Below are 20795 nucleotides of genomic sequence, written 5' to 3' on the forward strand. Positions count from 1 at the left end.
TCTGGTAAAGTTATCGTACATATGTAATTATTCCATATATTATGCAAAACTGCCACTTTCCAAATACAGCAGAATTTAGGTTATATATATATATATATATATATATATATATATATATATATATATAGAGAGAGAGAGAGAGAGAGAGAGAGAGAGAGAGAGAGAGAGAGAGAGAGAGAGAGAGAGAGAGAGAGAGAGAGAGAGAGCATATGTACAACGAAAGACAAGGCAAAGGCAACACAGACACAGACACACACACACACACACACACACACACACACACACACACACACACACGCACACACTGCATAAGCATATGTACAACGAAAGACAAGGCAATACACACACACACACACACACACACACACACACACACACACACACACACACACACACACACACACTGCATAAGCATCTGTACAATGTAAGACAAGGCAACACACACACACACACACACACACACACACTGCATAAGCATCTGTACAATGTAAGACAAGGCAACACACACACACACACACACACACACACACACACACACACACACACACACACACACACACACACACACACACACACACTGCATAAGCATATGTACAACGAAAGACAAGACAACTCACACACACACACACACACACACACACACACACACACACACACACACACACACTGCATAATCATATGTACAACGAAAGACAAGGCAACACACACACACACACACACACACACACACACACACACACACACACACACACACACACACAGCATAATCATATGTACAACGAAAGACAAGGCAACACACACACACACACACACACACACACACACACACACACACACACACACACACACACACACACACTGCATAAGCATATGTACAATGAAAGACAAGGCAACACACACACACACACACACACACACACACTGCATCACCATCTGTACAACGAAAGATAAGGCAAAACACACACACACACACACACACACACACACACACACACACACACACTGCATAACAATCTGTACAACAAAAGACTAAGCAACACACACTGCATCACCATCTGTACAACGAAAAATAAGGCAACACACACACACACACACACACACACACACACACACACACACACACACACACACACCTTGAAATACCTTGAAGAAAAAAAAAAAAAAAAAAAAAAAAAAAAAAAAAAAACACTGAATATTTACTGGGAGGGACTGGAAGGGAGTTATGGAAGGTACCACTCTGATAACATTACGGCTGGGGGGGGCTTGTGACGTCACGGCTGGGGGTTGATGACGTCACAGCGACCGTTATTTACGTACGTACGTATTTCATTTTGAAAATGACCCCTCTGAAAAACGCAGCTAGACAGGAATGCTTTATAAATTCAGACTTGCCACACATTTTAACTAATGCCAAAAATAACAACACATTTCAAAACGCAGTAGTATTAAAGATATTTAAAAAGAAGTATCTGGAAACTGTTGGAACTTTCACCCCATTTAAAATCGTTCAAATGTCCACCCATTCTGGCTTAAACATAACGGAAAATACTTTAAAAAATCTGAACTATTTTCTAAAACCATTTAAAGTGAGCTACAAGCACAAATAAAAAATCTTCCGAAAAAAAAAAATCCATATTATTGGAAGTTGAACACGAATAAAAACAAGTGTACGGTGCACGCATTTCACTGAGCGGGACGGCAACACACAAAAAAAAAAACACCAACTATTTTTAAAACCAATAAGAACCTAGTACAGGCTGAAATAAAAAATTTAATTTTGGGACCGTAAAAAAAAACGCCGAAAACGGCCCTCTTATTTACACAAAAACAACGCCAAAATCACCACTTTTCACGCAACACACGCGCTCAAATAACTTAAAAAACAACGAAATATTTTTACAAACCATAAAATCTTAGCTACAAGCCGAAATAAAATACTTAGGAAATAAAAAAAAATATTGGAACCGGAGGGGGCTGGGGAGCCTTATCCAAGATGGCGGTGGGGGCCAGTGGAGGGGACGACCAACCCTTCTCACTCATTTAAAACCCTTGCCAAACTTAAACTAAGTAATGGCAGGTATATCTAACGAGCGGATATTGAAGCTAGGTCATGTGGCTCCGCTTTGCGACAGTATTGGTTTAAAACACTCACAAATAAGATGGATAATGGCTGATTAATAGAGACGACCCAGATTGTTTACATTTTCATTAAGTTAAATTTTACGGTTTTTAGTAACGAGACGAGGCTGACACAGGGATATATTGTACTGGAGGTTAGATGAGATGCGTTAAAATGAGTTAAAAACCGTGGATTGTTCAGTTATTCATTAAAAAGTTACGTTAAGTTATTACGTTGTTACCTAAATTTATTCTAACACTTCCTGACCTTACTTCCCTGTGGTGGTGATGGTGGTGGTGGTGGTGGTGACCTATCTTCCTGCCTCCTCGTCACTATGGCTGGCTGTCTAGCACCTTCTCACAGCCAAACTTTTCTTTATTTTGCTTGTTTTCACCCACTGCTGCCTTCTGGTGTCCACTGCTAGAGCCCCACGCCTTCCTCATTACCAACTAAAGAAGGTTTAACTCATGGGTAAGCCTTGACAGCCACTGTGTAGGCGTGGTTACACACACACAAAAAAAATAAATAAATAAATAAATAAATAAATAAATAAAAAAAAACAAAGTCTGTCAGGCTGGGAGTTGAAACAGCCGCGTACTAACACCACCCATATACGCTACACACTGACGTTAACTTGTTGGGCAGCACTCCACACTCGCCATTCCGCCCGGGAAGCCTCCCCGCTTTCGTATCATTAAATAGTAAATAATTACCGTACCTCCTCATTGTTTTGGCAGTATTTTTATTTTTTTTCATATAAACATGAGAATTGGTGTTTCCATGTGAATGTCAAACATAAATAAATTAACATTATTTTTGTGAATCCTAGAAATCCACTGGGGGGGGGGGGCTGCAGTCTCACAGTCCCTATTGACGAGCCGCCACTGATTCCACTAATAAATCCTTCCTAGCTAGAAGCATCACACCTCCTCCCATTTATTCTTTCTATTTCTGATCCAGAGGTTGTATTTTCCTTCATCAATATTTAATATATCCCCTTCACTTGCCAATTTAGTTTCAACGATTCCCATGATGTCTGGTTTCTCCTCTTTTAAATAGTCTTCTAGTTCCAACACTGCCGACATTAGTCATTTATGTTTGTGTATGCTACTTTTAGTCTTCCCCTTCTGCATTTACTTCCCTCCTGTACCACTTTCTCAACCTCATGTCCATAACCCTCCAAAAGAACTGTTTTTCTCCACCTCTGATAGTTTTCCATTTTTTTCATTTGATTCTTTTCTTTGTTCATTTGTAGTCTCTCTCTCTTCTCTGGGTCTATCTTTCTTTATCCACACTTGTTTGTATTCTTCCACCTTGGCCAGTTTCCAGGATTTACTCAGTGTTTCTTTAGGTGCCACTTGTGACCTAAACCTTATTTTCATAGGACACTGTCCACCCTCAACATATCAACCCAATCTTTTAATTTCTTTGATCTCTCCAGTTAGCTCTTTTTCTTCTTGTAATGTCCCCACTAATTTTTCCACACATCTTTTCCTTCTTTTCCCTTTCAACCCAATGAGGTTTACACTCTTCCTTCAAGCCGAATACCACAACACTTTTTTCCTTATCCACAGTGTCTCTCACCAAGTTTTCTTTCTGTTTTAAAACTTGAACAACTTTTTCTGTTAGCTTTGTGTCATTTGCCTTTGTTTGTTCCTCCACAATTTTCCTAAAATCGATCTTTTCTTCCTCTTGTTCTTTCTTCCAATTTCCCTGTTTTACGTTTAAATTCTTCCACTTTGCCTTCATATTTCATTGCTTTCTTTTCATATACTGTTAGTTTTTTATGTAGATCATCGTATGCACCTTTCCACACCCCCTTCTCGATGATCAAAGTTTCCACCATCTTCTCCATCCTGTCAAATCTATCCTTCATTTCTGTTTCCAGTGTGATAATTCTCTTTCTCATCATTGCTTCCCTGACCCTTCGGTCCTCTTCCCCAAGTCCCAAGAAGTCTCTGTCTCGCCTTCGGGATGGTCCCCTTTGGTGTAAACAACATAGTGGGGACTGAAGTAGCCCCCTCTTCACCACTAATTATAACAATTTAACTGCTTTCTACAAAACACTTTTGGAGACAGGACAGCAACGAGTAGAAACAGTATGAACTCTCACCTCTATATTTCCACTAGGGCTGTTCTCAGCGACATAGATGGTTGGAATTTTAGGAGTGCCTGTTTGCGTTGACTTCTCTGTCTGCCATGACAGTGTGTGTGTGTGTGTGTGTGTGTGTGTGTGTGTGTGTGTGTGTGTGTGTGTGTGTGTGTGTGTGTGTGTGTGTGTGTGTCATACTTTCACTCAGAAAAACAACTCCTGCCTCAGATTTCTATGACAACTTAAGGGCTGACTCAGAGAGAGAGAGAGAGAGAGAGAGAGAGAGAGAGAGAGAGAGAGAGAGAGAGAGAGAGAGAGAGAGAGAGAGAGAGAGAGAGAGAGAGAGAGAGAGAATATTACAATATTAGGAATTAGTTAAGTTACTGCCCATGAGCCATATATATATATATATATATATATATATATATATATATATATATATATATATATATATATATATATATATATATATATATATATATATATATTAAATAAAGTAATGGATATTTATGTAACTACCTATTTTGTGGATAAATTCCTGGTGAATCTAGTTAAAAAGATAAGCTTTGTTGAGAAAGACTTTTTTGTCAGTGAAGACTTCTAGCACAATCTTACATTGGATTATCTTGGAGTATGAGAAAATGAAGAAAAATGTATGTGTGTAAGGAACTGGTCTTACTTGTGCAGATGCTGTGATATCTTCTCGCTCTTGAGCAGAAAGTGGAGAAGCAGCATCAATAGGATCTTTCTCACATGGATCAAGAAGACCTGGAGAACCTGGTAATAGCAACCCTGAAGCTAAGGCCTCAAACACCCGTCTCAAGGCATCTCCAGGACTTAGGTGTTGTCCAGCAGAGGCAATTACTTTTTCACACATAAGTTCCATGGCCTGCAAATAATTCACACACTTTAAGACTTCAGATTTTTTTCTCTTCTGGTAGTTTTATTCCATAAATGAAGATGAAGACACTACACGAGAAACAATGAAACTCACCCAACTGTTCAAGGGGCCCCAGGTTGGCAGGCGCTGACAGAGGTCACGGAGGATTCTGATCACCATCACACAGCTCTGGAGTCCATTTGCTCTAGCCTGAAATAATTATGAAGTGTAAATATGAAATATGTAACTCAAGAGTGCTGGATGGTCCAAGATGGGCAGTAGTTGTTTTCTTTTTCTTTTTCTTCATTATTATTTTTTTTTTTTTTACTTTTTGTGAGCTATATATATCAATACTACATCTATGGTATTTAAGGTATCTCGGTCACATTAGAATTTTAAGTCATCCTTCCTTAACAAATGTCAAAAACATTTTCCTTTGCTACACAAGGGCCTAAACATGTTCAGTTCAAGGATGCATTACTAAAGTATGTATATTGCCCATCTTGTACGAACAAGTGCATAGAGATGAAACAGATCCGTCACTGTATACTCCTTTCACTCCATGCACCCAAAACAGCCAGCACATATTAACCTTAAAGGATAGGTTGAACCAGGTCTTGTATGAACTCTGCTTGGAAGCTCCACAAACAAAAGCTCCACTGCTGTTATACTGAGAGCAAACTACTAAGGCGCAAGACACACCATTACTGGAATAAAATACAGCCCCTTTCCATAACAAAGCAGAGTCCTCCTTTACTTTCCAGCCTCATGCTTATTCTTGCAGGCTAAGCCCACAAAGGGAAACCTCCATGATTGGATGAGGGAAGCTGCTGTGAGGAAGCAGTCAGGGCAAAAGGGAAAGGTATGGGAGTTGCCAAGGAAGGGGGGCATTGGTCCTCTTCCTCAGAATGAGGGAAAAAGCACAATGCAAGTGGTCATTACTACCTCACTGCACAACAACCAATCAGGGAGTCATTTGGGGCATTTATTATTTCTTCCTAGCTAAACTGATTGTGAACTTTGAAGGAGAAGAAAAAAAGACAAAAGACTAAAATAAAAGTCATCATGGTATGAATGAAATGCAGGTTTTTTCCTTCATTGTCCACGCCCCCACGAACTGCCAGCTGTTTAGAAGCTAAGTACACTCTGAAAATAAGCATGAAAAGGGCAGACTCAGCAAGTGACACAAAAGCGATTACCAGTGACAACACAGTGCCACAGTGTCAATGAGGATCTTAGTGAAAACCTTGCTAAACTTCCATTCATGCTGATTTCCAAAATGTGCAGTAATCATTTTTCAGGTGGCAGTTAGCCAAAGTTGCACAATAAAGGAAAAAAACTGATATGACCTAGGCTATCCTCACACAATAACTAACCCATCCCACCCACACATCTCCATAAGGCTGAAAAGTTTGAGGGAGGCCAGGCCAGCCTGCTCCCTCTTGAGTGTTGGACAACAGGAAGGAACAGCCTGTCTTGGTACACCCTCAGATGAATGGGTAGCAAACCTGGAACCACTTGGCATGTCTGAGGGCGGCAAGCGCGTCCAGACATTTCTGCTTGTCGAGCACATCTGGAGGATCCTTGACGGCGGTCACCTGGGAGTCTAAAATACAACAACACAGCGTCCGTCACACACCCGCGCCACGCCCACCCACCCGCCTTCACCTCACACCACCCACCACCTCTGCCTGCAGTGTGGACATCACAGCAACCAAGCACTATGATAGTATAGGCATAAGGTAAACAGGATGCTAGGCAGTCTAGAACTGAGTTCTTGTGCATTACAAATCGAAATATTACAAATGGGAAATTAAATCTATAACTGGATTACAAAGTTTGGACATGAAATTTTCACAGCTAAGACTGCACTAGTCTGTCTCAAGTGGTGGTGGAGATTGGGTCAGGTGTGGGCAATGGGCAACTCTTCCCCTCTGCAGTACAAGAGAGCCACATGCCTGGTCTCAAGGGACAGACTGTACTGAAAAGTATGATACAAGTTTAGATTGAGGTCAAAAGTGACTGCAAAGGAGTTTAATTCTCTTGTCCAGTGTCTGCTTATATGGCCCTTCTTTTCACTTCATTTATTAATGACCATCAAGACAGAGAGGGGAAAGTTCTCACTTAGTGAACCAGGGGCCAGCAATGGTCAATTTATATGCATAAACACTTGATGTTTGTTCACAAACAGGGCCTACTTGCATGTGCTGTTTCCATAATATTGCTTTCACTGTGTCCCCTGGTCTCCTTGTTAAGCAGTATAAGAGGCCAGTCTTGGTAGCATTTTCATCACAATATTTTTTTAAGTAGACTTTTCTGTTTCATGTGCATAGCATATTATGTGATGAAAATCTTGACTTCCCCTGGTTAGAAAAAGTCTTTCAATGGATTCTGAGAGATATTCTGTTAGGATAAATTAATATCAAGAAAGAAAGGAATTTATAAAAATTTGTAAAGGAAGAAGTAATGCCAAAGAAGTATGTAATCAAATTAGGGAAGGGACAACATCAAAAGAACAAAAATAAAGACAGAATAGTATACTCAATCCATATAAAAGACTTCCTTCTTAACCTGTCACTGAAGAAAACCAGGCTGGTATTGAGCCTGTTTGTGTTACCTCCATCATGCAGCAGCTGTTCTCTCATGATGGGGGAAGTGAGGGTCACATTGACACAGATCCTCTGTTCCCCAATGTTCTGTACCACAAGTGCTGCCTCTTCCACCACTCTCTGGATGTCATATTTGTCTTCTGGAGCAACCACCTTCAATGTAAAGTGAAAAAATTCTGTAAAAAGCCTTAATATTCATTGTAAAAGCTTAAACTAAACTTGGCCTAAACAATACACCTTACACCCCAGCATTACATTATGATTAGAAGAGCTTTCTGTTACACTCCCAGAAATTATAACACTCTTTAAGAGTAACAACCACTTTCTAATTTTTTTGCATGTTTGATATTGGTATTCTAAAATTGATAAATTGCAACCAAAATAAGACAATAAATTGAGCAATACATGATAATTTTAATATAGTGAAATCTGGAGTATTAAAGAATGCCACATGCTGAAATGACTGTTCCATGAAGTAAATGTAATTAATAATCTGAGAAAGAGATGAAAAAACTATGTCTAACTGTTACAGTGAAGTGATGATGATGGACAGATAGCATTAGTACTGGCACATCAAACAGGAAGTCACTGGAAAAAATCTGTCAAATAACTGAGAATAAGAAGGCAGAATGGCAGCAGTTAAATTGGACATGAGATAAAGACCACAGGAGAAACCTTAAGGTTTCTCCTGAGGTCTTTATTAAATTATGATGAAATTATGCAGCAAAGTATTATTATGACTATGCAATCTTCTCCCATACGGAAACTATCTTACATGACCGTGTGTGTGTGTGTGTGTGTGTGTGTGTGTGTGTGTGTGTGTGTGTGTGTGTGTGTGTGTGTGTGTGTGTGTGTGTGTGTGTGTGTGCACAAATATAAAATATAACAGACATGGAAACTCAAACCTCAATCTTAATTCTCTCACTGGCTATTTGAGTACCAAAAAGTTTTATTGTTAATAACTTTTCATTTTCATCTGCCCAAGAAATCCCTTAAATGCCCCTTAATCTAAAAAAAAAAAAAAAAAAAAAAAAAAAAAAAAAAAAAAAAAAAAAAAAAGCAAGTGATTATTTTCATCACAAATAAGCCCCTTTGCTGCCACTGCAAGATTCTAAATACATAATCAAATAAAGTATGGCAAAGTGTTGCTTACAGGACCATGGTGGGGTAAGACTGGCAACCATTGAACAGCAAAAGTCCAGCATACAGCCTTTGTTTACATCTCATTTGTCATCTCATCAATTTCTTTCAATTTCCTCAATGGACATAATTAAAATTTTTAAGGATATTTTCATTCTAATGATTATTTGACAAGTATTATGCATCATTAATGGAGAAAAAAAAACTGAAAACAGTAATCATCACTGTAACCTTTGAAATAGTCCTTACCTTAGCAAAACATTGTCAGAAAAATTTAAATATATTTTTTTTATACTTGCATTAAGCTTAAGCCAAGTGGTAGTGGTAGTGGATAACAAATAGGAGGTAAGGAGAGGGTGGATTATTCCTCACAAGACAAAACCAAAAGCACACATCATCCCTCATTGAGAATGGTCATCACTACATTCCGTTGAGTCCTATTTTTTGCTGTGAGTTTCAAAATGCAAAAGTAAAGACATAATGTGGGTACATGTTGCTGACAGGACTGCAATGGCTAATGACCGACAGCCTCTGTTTATGGTTTGTTGTCTTATTTCAGTAACTTTTCATGAGTTTTAGTGGACATAATTATGAATTTTGTTAAAAGTATTTTATGATTCTGGTAATAGTTTAAAAGGGTTCTGTATCATTAATGAGAGAACACCCATGAAAACCAATGATCATCACTGTGGTCATTGAAAATAGTGTTAATTTAACCTGAATGCATTAAAGAATGAGTAAGTTCAAGTACCAATTTTTATATATATTTTTTATATTATTATTACCCAGTCAAATTTTGGCATTCAAGTACTGAAAAGTTCAAGGTACAAACTATTCCTGCATCAAGTATGTATGTATATATATATATATATATACTGTTTAGGCCGATCTAGAGAGGGAAGCCTTACAGAGGGACACAGAGCGGAGCAACCCACTTACTGCCAAAATGAAGGTGATCATAACACTTAAGACATCTTGCTGCTGGGAAAAGCTACTGGAAAAATGCAGTTGTGTAGTAGCAATGGCGTTGGAGGGGTTATCGAGAGAGCCACAGGTTGCTCAGGATTACTCCTGAGTGCTGAAAATTGTTTTACATCGAGCTTTTCAACGGGATCACATTTACCTTATTTCAAAGATTGAATTGCTGTCTTACACTCCATCTCCCTCCTCCAAACATATAAAAACATTACACTCTGTGTCTCTCCTCTAAATATATAAAAATGAAGTAGATATTTATAAACTATAAATTAGTAATAAATGGCAGCTTCAGCCATGTCTTAATATTTGAAATCAAGTAACTTTGTTCTATAACCAAATAATGGTACCACAACCAAAGCAATAATACGTCCAAAATTTTGTCTGAAAACCAAGTTGTTCAAAAAGGGATGTGTTTGGTAAATGAGGATCCACTTCATACAAAAATGCTAGTGGAAAGGGGCACCAGGAACCACAGGTCATTACACAATAAATTCAATGATTTTCTTACATTTGTTAGGAGGTCCAGAGAGGGGTGGTCAAAAGGTATGGGCAATCTTTGTTATCATTAAGGGTCAGGAGAGGAGAGAGAGAGAGAGAGAGAGAGAGAGAGAGAGAGAGAGAGAGAGAGAGAGAGAGAGAGAGAGAGAGAGAGAGAGAGAGAGAGAGAGAGAGAGAGAGAGAGAGAGAGAGAGAATATTTGCCTCCTCTCATAATATAATAATCTCTGCATTTCCTCAATTCATTTATTTCCAAAGCATCCCCTTTATGCTTTAGTCTACATAAGAGCAAAATATTCTATATGAGCAAAAGTGTTTAAATTTGGAGCAGGTCACTCACATTCCATGGTTCCCAACAGACAATATTAACTATTGTTTCCAGTTATGAAAAATAACCTGGTCCTTGTAAGTGACAGTCAAGCACACTTTTCTTGTAACTTAGTATTAACTGACTTGATGCTTCTTGCATAAAATGTAGTATTAAAAAACAGAATCCTATTAGATCTTAACATTCCTGAAGTTTCTTGAGATGGATAATTTATCTGAGATATTCTTACATGATAAGGGATTCAATTCTTCATTCTGAAAAAATACATCATGACATTCAGACACTAAATGTTAATATTCATACATTTTAGACATGTTTTTAAACTCACAGCTAGCTGTTTTGGAAGGTTATCAGCAACTCTGTCTAAAAGTGTTCTTGTTGGCTTATCTCCACATAGCACTACAAGCTGCACACTGGTGTCTCCTCTCAAAAGAAGGCCCTTTGCCAGAATGCCAACACGCATGACACCCTTCAGCATTCGAGGTGGACCATCTTCCTTCTTCTCCCTGATGGAAAAAAAAAAACATCATTGACACAATAATGAATTGTACAAGATCAATGTTATTACATTTGTCCTTGACATCACATTTTCTGCTAAAGAGCCTTTAATGGGCCAGCTTGGGCCGTAATGCACCATACCCAGTAGTACATACCTCTAATTTATTTAAAATTCATGTCTCACACTATCAATTTGTAAGCATACAATTTCATTCGGAATTACTTTACAACGTATTAGTTTTTTCAAACTTGAGTTTTAATTCATATTGTATTTCATGATTCAAAACTGAATTCTAATGAGAGAGAGAGAGAGAGAGAGAGAGGAGGAGAGAGAGAAGAGAGAGAGGAGAGAGGAGAGAGAGAGAGAGAGAGAGAGAGAGAGAGAGAGAGAGAGAGAGAGAGAGAGAGAGAGAGAGAGAGAGAGAGAGAGAATCAATGTCTGGAATAGTAGCCATTTGAAAAAAACAGGAAGAACTGTATTTCAAAGAAAACAAGATGTGCTAGAAAGACAACTTGTGTGTATGTGGCTACAACAGCAAAAGGAACATAAAGGAACATCTCCCCGCCACACGGAGTGTCACTATGCCCAGAAATCTTGTCTTTGTTTTCTGACCGTAGATTTTGCCTCAGCTCACATACAGAAAATACAAGTTCATTTTCATTATCTGTTACTAAAATATCATGCAGGAATAAGTAGATATGTAATACCTTCTCATGTTGAAAACTCTTATTTTACCCCATATATGGAGGACCTTCAAGTTAAGGCTTAATGAAATCTTTCCTTTCCATCACACCTTACAATAATGTTGAAATCACTAGTACCACTTCTCTTGCTCTTTCTCACTCCACATCTGACTTTCCACTCACCCTTTCAAGACAATATTTGTTTTGTGCAAAGCTATTACATCCTTCAATTTTTAATCGGGCCACCTATCAGCTACCAGCCAACATCTAAGCACATTCATATATTAATAAAACTCACCCATCTTTCTTTTTCATCTTCTCCCTTGCTCTCTTCTTCTTTTTTGGTCTTAGGTTTGATTTGCTGCTCTTTGGGGGGCATCTACCTCTGCAAGGTAGTCTGAGACCATTTTAAGAGCCTTCTCAGTATTTGACACAATCTTCTGGATTGCACCCAGCTCTTCCTCTTTAGGATAAATTTCTGCATGCTTAGCAAGAACATGACGATCATCACTGGAATCTGGTCTCCGCATGGGCTGTAACAAAAACTATGAATTAGGTATGCAGCATTATGTCAAAATAAACATAAACCTTATTATTTCTAAGCCAATGACTTAAATCCCATCAAGAACGACTAAGCATCCCAACACACATACCATCATAGGAGGCATTCCAGGCATGAAAGGTGGACGTGGCATCCCTGGTGGCATCATGGGAGGGGGTCCTGGAGGACCTCTGGGATAGCGTCGGCACCAGTCCCAAATACTCGCATTCTTCTTCATATCTCCTTCGCTCCTCCCAATACCACCGTTCTTCCTCCTCCAGCAAACGTTCTTCTTCTCGTCGTCGCCACATTTCCTCGCGTAGCTGGTGCAAATCCGGCTATTTACAAGTGAGGCCTTGGCTTAACTTAAATGATAAACACTAATGTGCTGTAAGACATGTCATTAAGACTATCTACTCTGGAAACCTATATTACTTACAACATTCACACAACACACACACACACACACACACACACACACACACACACACACACACACAAATATATAAAATAAAATAAAATAAAATAAAATAAAATAAAATAAAATAAATAAATAATTAAATAAATAAAAAATTATAATAATAAATAATAATAAAAAACAGGAAACATGTAGGCGAATTACTGAAATCAGCATACTCCTTTGCCATATTTCTTCAACAACAATAATAACGATGATGATGATGATGATGATGATGATGATGATGATGATGAAGCCATCTTATGATACAATGAATATACCAAACACTAAAGCAAATTCAGATAACACAGACATGGATATGTGGCAGCCATCTAATAAGTATCTATTGACTATCAGAACCAAAACCAACTGATGTCATACAAGTCATTGGAAGAATTGCTCCTATCAAAGCCATACCATCATAAGTAAAGTTCAAGTGCTCAATGAATCCAAAGTATACCATGGCTCAAGGCATGTTCCATAATGTATAATGGATGTCAAATGAGACAATAAGCAAAGTTCAAGTGCTCAATGAATTCAAAGTATACCATGGCTCAAGTCAGGTTCCATACTGTATAATGATATCAAATGAAACAATGTACACAAAACAATGCACAGCCAGACACATTTGTACTTCATTATGGGTATCTACATCTACAGCTGAAGGAGAGAGAGAGAGAGAGAGAGAGAGAGAGAGAGAGAGAGAGAGAGAGATGAGAGAGAGAGAGAGAGAGAGAGAGAGAGAGAGAGAGAGAGAGAGCACCCACTGTCCAGCTACATACAGCAAAGAATGACAGAGGGAGATGATTCATTCTTATCCTGATGTATGGTTAACCGTGAAGATAAGTGACTTTAGTCCACTCTTAAGATATGGAGTAACATTTTTGGCACTTTTTAGGGCACAATGGAACATTTTTGAGAAGTGGGGAGAGCAGAGACAGCAGATAGATAAATAAGTCTAAATGGAGCTGCAGGTGTGTGAACTGCAGCTAGTGTTGCACCTAGCATAACAAACCTCATGTAGGCCACAACACTTGCAGAATGAGAAATGATATATCATTATTCTGTCTCTACTCCTAGCTGAGCTAAACCAACAATGGACTTGGAAAATAACACCATTAAAAAGAAAAAGGACAGGCACTTCTCAAGGCATTTCTTTCAAAATTCTAGTTCAAATATTACAGGAAATAGGACTGAGAGAGAGAGAGAGAGAGAGAGAGAGAGAGAGAGAGAGAGAGAGAGAGAGAGAGAGAGAGAGAGAGAGAGAGAGAGAGAGAGAGAGAGAGAGAAAAAAAAAAAAAGTGGAGTTTTCATTTTTACAAAATGTATCATTACCAAATTATAGGTCCATCTTGTATGGCAGAAAATATACCAATCAATCTGATATGTATATCCCTTAAAATCATATAGTTCATACCTGACCTATTTGACATTTTGTTATCACTGAACTCTGTAGGCAAAATGTGGATTTTTCTTTTAAGTAGCACTTGAATTTTTCTTCCATGAAGCAACTGATACACATACACTGGAATGCTTTGGAGATGATGAGAACAAGGAACATCAACAAATTTGAAACAAAACCAGATAAAAGCAGATCATGGGGCACAACAACAAAGGCCTAAATTGATGTGCAGTACACAAGCACACACACATACTTCCCTATGTACAAACTCATGTCACAGCTATTCTAGCCAGTGCTGCGTAAAAAATTGTTTTGCACAAATTTACCTATAGGTTGTGTAGTAACAATACAATGCCGATCAAAATTCATTCAGGTCTTGATCAATTTGGTCTAACTGGCAATGTTTCCAACTACTGTGTATCAGGAATGTCCTGCCATGTCAATCATCCCTAGAGATGATCAGGGTTGTAAAAAAAATCCAGTAAAAAAAAGTGGGCTTTTAAGGGTTTTATTTTTTGGAGGGGGGTTTAGTTTTTTTTGGTGGGTTTATTTATATTTATTTTTTTTAATTCCTCTTATTTAAGTGTAAATCAATTTAAATAAGCAATTAAAAAGTAATCTGAAGTGAAACAAAAGATTTTAAATGCTTTTTCTTTTTTCATGTAGGAGGAGGACTGCAAAAAAGCCCACTGAGGTGCCAGTCTCCAAACAAAGTCAAAAGCTGTAGTCAGAAATTACAGGATAAGTGTCTTGAAACATTCCTCTTAAAAGAGTTCAAGTCATAGGAAGGTGGAAATAGGAAAGCAAGCAGGGAGTTCCAGAGTTTACCAGAGAAAGAGATGAATGACTAAGAATAATGGTTAACTCTGCATTAGAGAAGTAGACAGAATAAGGGTGAGAGAAAGAAAAGAGGCATGCAGTTAGCAAGATCAGAAGAGCAGTTGGCATGAAAATAGCTGTAGAAGATAGCATGAAATGCAACGATGAAGAGATGAGAGGGAGGCTGAAGAGTCAGTTAGAGGAGAGGAGATGATATGATAAAAAGCTCTTGATTCCACCCTGTCTAAAAGAGTGGTGTGAGTGGAACATACATGTGAAGCATACTCAATACACGGACAGATAAAGCCCCCTGTACAGATTTAGCAGCCTGGGGGAGCGGGGTGGGTATGAGAAAAACTGGCAGAGCCAACTCAGAAGCTTCACAGAAGCTGTTTTAACTGGGAATTACATGTGAAGTTTCCAGTTTACATTATAAGTAAAGGACAGACTGAGAATGTTCAGTGTAGAAGAGGGGGACAGTTGAGTGTCAATGAAGAAGAGGGGATAGTTGTCTGGAAGGTTGTGTCAAACTGATAGATAGAGGAATTGAGTTTTAAGGCACTGAAAACACAAAGTTTGCTTTGCTATAATAAAAAAAATTTTGGAGAGATCAGAAGTCAGGCATTCTGTGACTTCCCTACAAGAACTGTTTACTTCCTGAAAAGGTTGGGTGTCTACAAAAAGACATGGAAAAGTGCAGATTGGTATCATCACCGTAGGAGTGGACAGGGTAAGAAGTTTGGTTTAGATCAATGATGAATAATAGGAAGAGAGTAAGTGACAGGAACACCAATGTTAATATATTCAGAACAGTGATCGTCTACCACAACAGCAACAGAACAGTCAGTGAGGAAACTTAAGATGAATTACAGAGAGAATGATAGAAGCTGTAGGGTGGTAGTTTGGAAATCAAAGCTTTGTGCTAGACTCTATCAAAAGCTTTTGATATGTCTAAGGCAACAGCAAAAGTTTCACCAAAATCCATAAAAGAGGGAGACCAAGGCTCAGTAAGGAAAGCCAAGAGATCACAAGCTGAGCAGCCTTGACAAAAGCTATACTGATGATAAGATAGAAGGTTGTGAAGTGATTGATGTTTTAGAATCTTCCTGTTGAAGATTCAAAACTTTAGAGGCAGGAAAGTAAAGCAATAAGATGGTAGTTTGAGGGATTAGAATGGTCACCCTTTTTAGGAACAGGCTGAATGTAGGCAAACTTCTAGCAAGAAGGAGAGGTAGATGTTGATAGAGTTGAAAGAGTTTTGACTAGGTAAGGTGCAAGCACAGAGGCGCAGTTTCTGAGAACAACAGGAGGGAACCAATCAGATCCACAAGCCTTCTGAGGGTTTGGTCTAGTGAGAACATAGAAAACATCATTACAAAAGATTTTAATGGGTAGCATGAAATACTCAGAGGGTGGAGGAGAGGGAGGAACAAGCCCTGACTCATCCAAGGTAGAGTTCTTAACAAAGGTTTGAGAAAAGAGCTTTAGTAATAGATGAGATGGCAGTGGTGCCATCAAGTTGAAATAAAGGAGGGAAAGATGATGAAGCAAAGTTATTGGAAATGTTTTGGGCTAAGTGCCAGAAGTCACAGTAGTTAGATCTTGAAAGATTTTGACACTTTCTATTAATGAAGAGAAGACACTTGTTTAGGTCATCCTGATACAGGCTGATCCAGTTGGACAAAACCTGTGTTGACTTGTACTGGACAAGAAATGAATGGGTCAGGTTTGACTACTTTTACATTTCTTATGTATATATACATATATAGACCTTATTTATCGAAATAGAAATAAATTTTGATACGTAAAAAAAGAAAAAAAACCTTGGGCCGTTTCTTTTTTTTTGAGTAGGTTTCTTAATGCCAACCCTGGAGATAGCCCACTATGGTTGATTTCTCCAGCCTCCAAATGATTTTTCAGTATTTTTACAATGCTCCAAAAGGAGAAATTACAGTAGTACTTAAGATCTGAATGAAATCCTTATTTCCAGATATACTCTGTTTTAAGAATTCCTGTATGCTCCTCCAACTGTAAGTTTTTCTACATGAATATTTATCACACATTCTTTCTGCAGGGAACAAGATGAGGCTGGGATAAGAATATCTTGTATAGATCTCTTCCTTCCTTCAAGCAAGAGACAAAAATGCAACTGCCATGTAAGCCATTGGAGACAGTTTTATCCTGAGTTATTAAGTCACCACACCACTTCTCTCCTCTCTCACCTGCTGCCGACGAAGCTTTTCTTCCTGAAGCTTCCGCTGACGAAGGGATGGCTTTACCTCTACCACAAGTTCTGGATTAACCTTCTTCTTGTACTGCAGACGATGTCTACGGCCCTTCATGTGCATTTCCTTTGCATTAGGATCGTTAAAGCGACACTCACACAACTTGCAATTGAAGCTGATTACTTTCCCTGAAAAACAGACTACATAAATATATATATTCTTATGGAAACCACAGCTCACTCACCTCCCTTTCTTTCTGATTTACATAAAACTTCCAAGGCCTTTAATTTCTAACCTGAGCTTTCATCTCCCTCATGATGAAATTGAGCAGTCATGGAGACAAGACACATCCCTGCATAAAATCAATCTTCACTATATAGTATTTTTCCTCCTTGCTACCCATCCCAATACATGCTTTAATTTCCTTAACACCTTCAGTACGATGACGCTTACATAACGCCAGGGGCATATACTTGTATGATGACGCCTACATAGGTGTCATGGTTGGATTCCATTTTAGTTGTTGTTGAGCGATCCCATATCCTGCCTTAACTTGTCTTGACAGTCTCCGTATTATGTCCTTGAGGTTCTATTCCTCCTCCCACCAGTCATGTAAATGAGACCCCATGCCCCACCCTCTATCCAGAAAGAAGTCTCATTGGCAGAGCCTTACATCATAGTTTCCCAACTATGGTCCTTCCATTATCTTCCATATCCCCTTATCCTTTTCTTCATCCTATACCCCTTTCCATCAGGGAGGAGAAACTGTTTGGAGTGGGGTACAATTTTCCCCCTGCCCTTGTTCATTCCTTGCCCTCTTACCCTCCTCTCCCTCCCTACATTCTCTCTCTCTCTCTCTCTCTCTCTCTCTCTCTCTACCCAGGAAGGGGAGACAGTGTGGGGGGGTACAGTTCACCCCCTCCCTGGTTCATTTCTTGCCCTCTTACCCTCCTGTCCCTCCCTCCTCTTTTCATCTCTCTCTCTCTCTCTGTGTGTGTGTGTGTGTGTGTGTGTGTGTGTGTGTGTGTGTGTGTGTGTGTGTGTGTGTGTGTGTGTGTGTGTGTGTGTGTGTGTGTGTGTGTGTGTGTGTGTGTGTGTGTGTGTGTTAACGTGGCTGGGAAGATCGTCTTATGACAATTACTGATGAATGAGATAGTGGACACGTGTCTATTACTTCTTTTTTATGTGTATTATATATATATATATATATATAGAGAGAGAGAGAGAGAGAGAGAGAGAGAGAGAGAGAGAGAGAGAGAGAGAGAGAGAGAGAGAGAGAGAGAGAGAGAGAGAGAGAGAGAGAGAGAGAGAATGCGACTCACTCAGGTGCCTAAACACACAGCTGCCCACTAATCTGTTTTCTGAGAACTTCACTTTCCTTTCTCTCCACATTTATTCCTCTTTCACCCATCATCACCTCTTCAGTAATTTACTACCCTCCAACCACCCAAATTGTAAATGTGTGTTTGTGTGTGCTGTACTTACACCCAGAAAAACAACTGCCTCATATTTCTATGACAACTGAAAGGTTGACTCAGAGAGAGAGAGAGAGAGAGAGAGAGAGAGAGAGAGAGAGAGAGAGAGAGAGAGAGAGAGAGAGAGAGAGAGAGAGAGAGAGAGAGAGAGAATTATAGTATTAGAAATTAGATAAGTTACCACCCAAGGGCCATCATATGTGAGGAACACACATTTGGAGTGAAGTGGTTAAAGAAACTTTTCACAGCTCTTGATGATTTTCCATCTAGCTGAAACATCTAAACTCTTTACAGGTAACCTATCAATCAATTTTATCATATGGTATCTTATGTATAAAGCGGCCACTTCCTCAAGTAATTTCCACACTTCCTTTAATTCAACATTCAATTCAGGCTTATCCCCTTCTACAGCCACACAGTTGAGTTCCTATTTCATATGACTCTCACAATTACTATTCTGGCTTCATTTTCACTCTACAATTTTGAAATGAATGGAATTCAGCGAGTACTGAAAATTGTGAAAAAAAAAAATCTATCAGAGGTGGAAAAGGTATATATAATGCTGGTTTCAGGTTAATGTCAAAGTTTTATCAAGCTTGTTGTCACATGTCTGTTACATACCTTCCTCATTTTTAATTTCTTCAATATACACTTGTCCAACTGGTTCAACATCCTTTTCTTTCAGATCAAGCAGATCATCCTTCAAGTCTTCCTTCTTCACATCTGTGGTCATGAGCAGACTAGTTAAGGCGGCTGTTGTCCCACTAGTTGTGGTTTTGGCCCCTTCAGTAGCCCCAGCTGTGGTGGTAGAAGTCTTAGTGGTACCACCAACCACAACAGGATCAGTTGAAGGAATAGGCTTGCCAAGCTTCTGATGCAACTTCACAACCTGTTTGTGAAATGTTCAGGTAATTACATTTATTCCTGTCCAGATATCTGACAATCTTCATTAATCATTGACACCATCATACTCTAATCTATAACTGTCCATAAAATGTGTGTAAATGCTCTCTGTCTGTCAAGTTCTTTCTCCCTCACTTTTCTCCTTTCCCATAAAATAAACAAATATGAAATAGTCTGTGTTAATCTGTATTGGTACAGGAAATATACAACAGCACCAAATACCTAAACAAAGCTACTGGTAAATTAAAATCAGTTTAAATAGAGACTGATAATACACTGGTCACCAATGCTCCCACTATTCTTACCTTTTGATGCTTAGCACCACGAATGTGAGCAGCATATGCATCTGCACCAGTACAAGTAACATCACACAGCTCACAGCGAAGGGAGGCACCATGTCGAGATGGAGTAGGGCCAGCTTTTGCAGCAGCCTCCTTCTTCTTATGTTTTTGACCCTCAAGATGTTCTCGGTAAGTCTGTGGTCCTGCACAGCTGATTTTACATACATCACAGTAATGAAGTTGCTGAGGCTTTGGTGGTGCCTTAGGTTTTGGAGTTTTGCCTGGCACTTGGGGCTTTTTGAAAGTCTGCCAAGTGTTCCCTGCAGTTTTTACAGCAGCAACAGCTGCAGCTGGTGGTTGTGATGTCTGCTGCATGTATACAGGCAGTGCAGCTGAAACAGCAATAAAGATATGTAAGAAACAAAAGAATCAATTTGACACTTTTTTTTATTTTCATATTTGTTTTCAGGATCTGCTACCATCTCCATACAATACTAATCAAGCACTCAATTTGTAATGACACCTTATCCTTGCAGAAGCTCTAGAGATGACAATAAAAATTAGTTCATCCCTCCTACTGATTTCCTCTTATAACCACAGTATATATGAATGGCTTCCTACAACAATGGGGCCAAACACCAACCACTACAAAATGGAGTAGAGTGTAACCAATTTTGCATTTTGCCTAGAAACAAAGTGAGTAATGCATGTGCTGCCAATATTCACAAATCATAGTAATGTATACCTCATCAAATATACTGTTGCTATCTTTGCCTTATTTGATAAATACCAGATGTCTGTGCCATCCAATCCATCAGGAAGTAAACATTTCATGCAGGGAACCCACAGAACACCTGACTTCTGATC

The 20795-nt window shown here is 38.9% G+C and overlaps 1 protein-coding gene across 1 annotated transcript in view; it reads right to left on the minus strand.

Moving 5' to 3' along the window:
- The window catches only part of LOC135093241 (zinc finger RNA-binding protein-like), a 40459-nt gene that overhangs the window by 11936 nt on the left and 7728 nt on the right, over positions 1-20795 (minus strand). The window contains 12 exon segments of the mRNA XM_063992259.1: positions 4891-5100; positions 5206-5301; positions 6600-6697; positions 7709-7853; positions 10972-11162; positions 12132-12181; positions 12183-12358; positions 12479-12580; positions 12582-12689; positions 17267-17457; positions 19366-19633; positions 19953-20320. Of these exon segments, the coding sequence (XP_063848329.1) occupies positions 4891-5100; positions 5206-5301; positions 6600-6697; positions 7709-7853; positions 10972-11162; positions 12132-12181; positions 12183-12358; positions 12479-12580; positions 12582-12689; positions 17267-17457; positions 19366-19633; positions 19953-20320 (2003 nt within the window).

The sequence above is a fragment of the Scylla paramamosain genome, chromosome 42, assembly GCF_035594125.1.
Source record: "Scylla paramamosain isolate STU-SP2022 chromosome 42, ASM3559412v1, whole genome shotgun sequence".
Lineage (NCBI taxonomy): Eukaryota > Metazoa > Arthropoda > Malacostraca > Decapoda > Portunidae > Scylla > Scylla paramamosain.